This window comes from Citrus clementina, unplaced genomic scaffold, assembly GCF_000493195.1.
Source record: "Citrus clementina cultivar Clemenules unplaced genomic scaffold, Citrus_clementina_v1.0 scaffold_4, whole genome shotgun sequence".
In the NCBI taxonomy this organism is placed as follows: domain Eukaryota; kingdom Viridiplantae; phylum Streptophyta; class Magnoliopsida; order Sapindales; family Rutaceae; genus Citrus; species Citrus x clementina.
The window spans coordinates 23802256-23807813 of record NW_006262274.1 but is presented as its reverse complement, the minus strand read 5'-3'; the positions used below and the strand labels follow the sequence as shown (position 1 = coordinate 23807813).

Below are 5558 nucleotides of genomic sequence, written 5' to 3'. Positions count from 1 at the left end.
AGGCTTGCGCGAGCCTCATCGTTTGGACTTATTAAATTACTGAAAGACCAAATCACCATTCAATTTAACTACGGATACTAAGTAATTAAAAATTATCTCCACAAGTATCTTTTTAAAGAAGAAAAAAATTTAAAAAATTACATTACTTTTTTTTTTTGAGAGGTTATTCGTATGAATTATATCTTAGCTTAAATCACGCCTAATAACTCCACGAACAAAAAGCACACTTTTAATTAATGTAAATTTTTGAAACTTTCTATCAAAGCCATGTGCTAAAATATTAGAAAAGTTATACAAAAACTATCATAACCTCTACTATCTGATTAAATTAATGTCAGGATAGTCACATTAACTCTTTGAAAACTCTCGTCAATTTTTACGCCACTACAAACCAACCTCATTCCCTAATCTAAACCTATAACCTAAAATTTTCACCACTTTAATCACAGTCTCACGTAAATTGAACCAATAGCACTCAAAAAAGAAGCAAGGTGAAAAAAAAATTGAAAGCCATGAACAAAGATAGAAAAGAGAAGAAAATGGGGAAAGTTATTTAGTTAGTAAAATGAATAACAAATTTGATACTTTTTAAGGACATTTGAGATTTTTGAAAATTGTAGGATGAAGATGTGATATGGGAGAAGAGAAGAAACGAAGAAAAAATGAAAAAGAAGACACAACGAAAAAAATAAAAAGAGAGGAGAAGAAACGAAGGAGACAAGATAAAAAGAAGAAGAAGAAGAATGGAAGTAAAAGAGACAAGCAAGGGGAAAATGGAAATATATTGTGATCATTAATTTTTAAAACCGAATTTCCTATTATACCCTTTAAACGTTAAAGACAACAGCCAATCTAACGTTTTGCGTGCGCTGTGAAAGAAGTTGAAACAAATGGTGCGCGGCGGGAAACATCGAAAGATTTGGGGGTTCGGCGCAATTAACCCTACATAAAACCCACACAACACAAACCGCGAAATTTGCAGAGACTTCGACGATTGAAAAAAAAAAACAAAAAAGGAAAATCGCACATTTTCCTCTTTCCTTCATTCCATTTGCAGGTACTCTCATTCTACAATTAATTAAAAATAAAAAAATTTTGTTTTATTTGCGTCGATCAATAGTCAGTCGTTTTTGTAATAAATTGAACTATTTATCTTTAGCTGTAATAGAACATGCTTTTGATTATGTTGATGTTACCGGTTGTTCAGTCAAAAAGATGTCTGGAGATTTATATTCGGAACGTCCCTTGTTTGGCGGTGCAATTTCTAGTAGTTTCCCTCATCGGTTCCAGGTTAGTTTAATTAAGTTAAATATGCTATTGTATCAATTATTTTCATGTTTATGAATAATGTACATTCACCAATCGGCATCAGTTTAATTGACCAAAGTTTTTAAATTTGTAGGATGTGAGCAACATTCGGCAAGTTCCTGATCATCAGGTTAGTTAGTGAAACTTGGTAACAACGACACAATAATTAGTGTTGATGATTTTTTTTTTCCCAATATTATTGAGTTTGAAATTTCTGGAATCGAAGGAGGTGTTTGTAGACCCATCGCGTGATGAAAGCTTGATCTTTGAGCTATTAGATTTTAAGCTTGATGTAGGAGATAATGGAAGTGCTGCTTGGTTTCTACAAGACCTTGCCACCGAACAAGATGCTGAAGGATGCACGGTAAACTGAAACTTTTAATTCGTGTATTTGCTAAATTTTATTATTTTAGCTTCATGTTTATAGTTACAGAGTAAAGTTCAGGTATAATGTAGGTATAATTTGTTTACATGTCTCTTTTGTTTCATCTAAATCTTTGTGGTGATATTTTGATGCAAAAGTTTTGTGATGAATTGGAGGAGTCCTGTGACTGGTCTTTTATATATTATCATCTGAATTGCTGATCCCGACTCCCAAGTATGATATTTTGGGCCTTTTCTGGTCTTTTGTAAGCATATAATAGCTAATGTAATTTTAGATACATTGTTGTAATTATGATTAGTATTATGTCACAATGTGGATGCCTCCATGTTATCTGGGTACGTGGCTGTTTGAAGAAGAGAAATTACTATGTGCTCCCTTTTTACTTTTTTTTTTCATGTGCACGGTGCACCTGAAGAAGGGAAAGAGATGAGAAAGATGGGCCCCTTTATTTGCTATGTAATTTATGATTTAATTACTTCTTCGATCATGTTGCAATTAAAACACATTTTTTTCACACATTTCAGTTGTTAGAGCACTCAGGAGTGGTTGAGGCCCCTGGATTGCGCTACAAGGACTTGCCTGCTACTGTTACAACTGCGGTTGGCCAAATGGTATGTGACGTCATATTATTTGCTTTGAGCTAAAGATTCCATTTTCTTATTGGTTTTTACTCTTTTCCTAACTCCTGTGCTATATATCCTCAGAAGAACTTTTGACAATAACTTTACAATGAGCTTTGGTTAACCTCTGGTCCTATACGATTGTTTTTATCATTAACAAACACAATCAGGAAAGCTCAAAAAACTACCACATTATAATACAATTAGCTTTTTCTTACCGGTAACAAAAACACAGTCGGATGTTATTGTATGAGTAACAACAGAAGTGGGGAGACTCAACCAACAAAATTGTCCTTTCTCTGATAAGGGTGTTACATTCTTGCTGTTGTTACAAATCCGAAATTTTTATCACAAATTGCGTCCAAATTTCATTCTTTGACAGTTCTCGAGACTGCAATAGCATCTTCTGGCAGGTTACCAAGTATGGTGATGTGTAGTCAATTTCTTGGCCAAAATATAGCTATTGTTCCAATGGTTTTACATATAGATTTAATCATAGGCACCATGCATGATAAATAACAGCCCTTAAGTTTGTTGGATCTCTGTTCATCTGATTTGCTTATGTTTCTCTCTAACTTTTCTTATACCTTATGCAAAGGCCATTTCTAAGGGAAGGCAAGGAAGGGAAGCGCAAAATATTGTGAAGGTAAGTTTGTTTCATGTTTTCTTTTTACCATCGTCAGCTAGTTGACTCAAAACACTAAATGAAGTTTATTATAATATCTGCAGGTTTACTTGGCAAATTTACGTCTTAAAGAAGTTGGTACAGATGTGCTTGTGACTGCTTATGAGCCCCTCTTAATAAAGTAAGTACTAGGAGTACACCAGCTGAGGAATTACCATTTTCATGAGTTTTAAAATATAGCGTCTTACATGAATTTCATACACTTTGCATTATGGAATGGACCAGTAGGATGTACTTCAGCTTATGTGGTTCCACCTAGGGTATTTTTTGAATGCCTAATTATAGGATCAAAAGCATTAAAACTTCATATAAAATTCACGGTGTCCTATGTGCAATTTATCTGTGGTGAGCAAGTGATTTTCCTGAAACAATGTTTAATAATCATGTAGTTCTCTGTTTTGTTGCCTACCATATGAGCCTGGCAATAAAACTGGGTAAAAAGCTAAGAGGCTTATAGTTTTTCCTGCCTTTGATGTTTCTGCTGTTCTGCTATTGTAACTTGCAGCCCTCTGAGTGAAAGTGCCAGCACAGTTGGTGCTGGTTTACCTGTTCCTGCCACACAGTCTGGATTTATGCAAATGTCTGAGGTCTTCAAACTTGCAGTTTCTAGCTTCAAAGTGAATGATTGGAGCCTTTTCGGTGGTACTGCTGCCGCTTGAGATTTTTACTGAGAGTACAAATTTACCTTGCTTTTGTAGGAGGAGATAGGCTCAATTCTCGGGGATTTTTCAACTTTTGTATTCTGATAGTTTTATGGTGGTAATTTGTAAAGATAGTTGGCTGCTTTTAGTTTTATGGAAGTTGTAAAAGTTGCTTGCCGGTCAAGTGTAATTGTCTCTTGAAGAGCTTGATTGTCTACTCACTGGACCAGATTTTGCTTTCAAGACAAAAAAAAAAAAAAAAGTTGAAATCAATTATATATAAAAAGTGCTTCAACAGAAAAATCATTTGTCTGATTGAATTGCTCTAAAGCAGTAGCAACGATTTTGACCATGCCGTTGGCATGAAGCCAGGGGAAGGCGAACCATCTTCGCATCCAAGGAATTGATGGCGCACACGTCGGCTTTTCATCTTTACTTTTATATATGGCTTGTTTAGGGATGGTAAATGCTTAGACCTTGTGTTTTTAAGTTTAGGTTCAAGCTCATGCTGTTGGCAATAGGTTTAGACTCTTTAAAATTCCTTCTAAATTTGGACGGACCTGACTTAGGTGCCGTTTGCTTTTTATCCGAAATCTGAATTAGTCTGAATTCTAAATAAATCTGGATATCTAAATCTAAATAATATGTTTTTTTTCAACTTAAAAAGCTGAAAATATGTACTTTTACATTTGTATCCTTATTAAATTTGAATGTCAAATAAATCATATATTAAATACCATAATATTTTAACATTTATAAATAAAACTATTTCAAGTGAATATATAATTATTTTAGAATTTTAATATATGAAATGCCATAAATTTCAAATTTTATCGTATATAATATAAGAAAGAAAAAATATGGATATTTTTATGTGGGGTAAATGTCTATGGGTGAGTTTTGGGATAGACATGAAAAATAAATTATAAAACAAGGATATTTTTGACATTAGCAAGTAATTGACTTAATTTAGATTTCTCCATTAAGTAAAAAGCCCAAAAAATAGCTTATTTTATTAACTCAAAATTATCTAAAAAGTCTTATTAAGTTATAAAAAACAAACACCTCTAATTAACTTAATTAATTAAGTTAAGTTACTTTAAGTCATTAAGTTAAAAAACAAACGCCACCTTAGTCTTCGGTCGAACTTGAGCTTTCATTAATTTTTTAAAATAAAATTTGAATAAAACTAAAAGAAAAAAAAATAAATTCAATATGATTATGTAATATATAATAGACATGGATGACAATGAGGTAGATATGGATTGGATCTACTTTGCTCCAGATCCAGATTCATAATAAAAATTTAGATATGTAACTGCTTCAAATCCGTTATGGATTTATATTTTTCACTTCATATCCAGATTTGAAATAAAAAATAAAGATCTATATCTACTCCAAATCCTAAAAGAAAATTTCAAATTTGCTTTACATCCTTCATGAATTCTAAATCTCAATAATAAGAGAACAATATTTTTTTAGAAATAAAATTAAATACTAAACTACATTGGTCACAATTAAATTATATAATTTGTGTAAAAATCTAATAAGTATTGTAGCTTCTACTTTTACACCGAAACAAACAAATAAAAAAGATAATAAAATATTTATCAAAAGTAATTGCAGGAATAAGATCATTGTAATATTTTAATGTCTCCTTTACCATCTTGATATCCACAGCACACCACACACTGCACTCCATCATTGTTCCTATACAATTAAACAATAACATATAAGTTAAAAATTATTTATTATATTCAGTGCTTTATTATTTTTATTTTGACCATATTTAACTAAATATATGATTAACATAATTATTTTATAGTTGATACCCACTACTGATTAGTGATTATACAACATGAATAAGATTATGAGAAAATGAAAAAAAAATCAAGTCTAGAGATTTTTCTAACAATTAA

The 5558-nt window shown here is 31.8% G+C and overlaps 1 protein-coding gene across 1 annotated transcript; it reads left to right on the top strand.

The window, feature by feature from the left end:
- The first annotated feature begins 994 nt into the window (after positions 1 to 994).
- Positions 995 to 3869, top strand: LOC18043929 (ran guanine nucleotide release factor). The gene is made up of 8 exons (XM_006438607.2): positions 995 to 1057; positions 1208 to 1290; positions 1403 to 1438; positions 1535 to 1672; positions 2218 to 2304; positions 2912 to 2959; positions 3043 to 3119; positions 3504 to 3869. Exons 2-8 carry the CDS (start codon positions 1216 to 1218, stop codon positions 3655 to 3657), a joined length of 615 nt encoding a protein of 204 aa, XP_006438670.1. The 5' UTR covers positions 995 to 1057; positions 1208 to 1215; the 3' UTR covers positions 3658 to 3869.
- The last annotated feature ends 1689 nt before the right edge of the window (positions 3870 to 5558 follow it).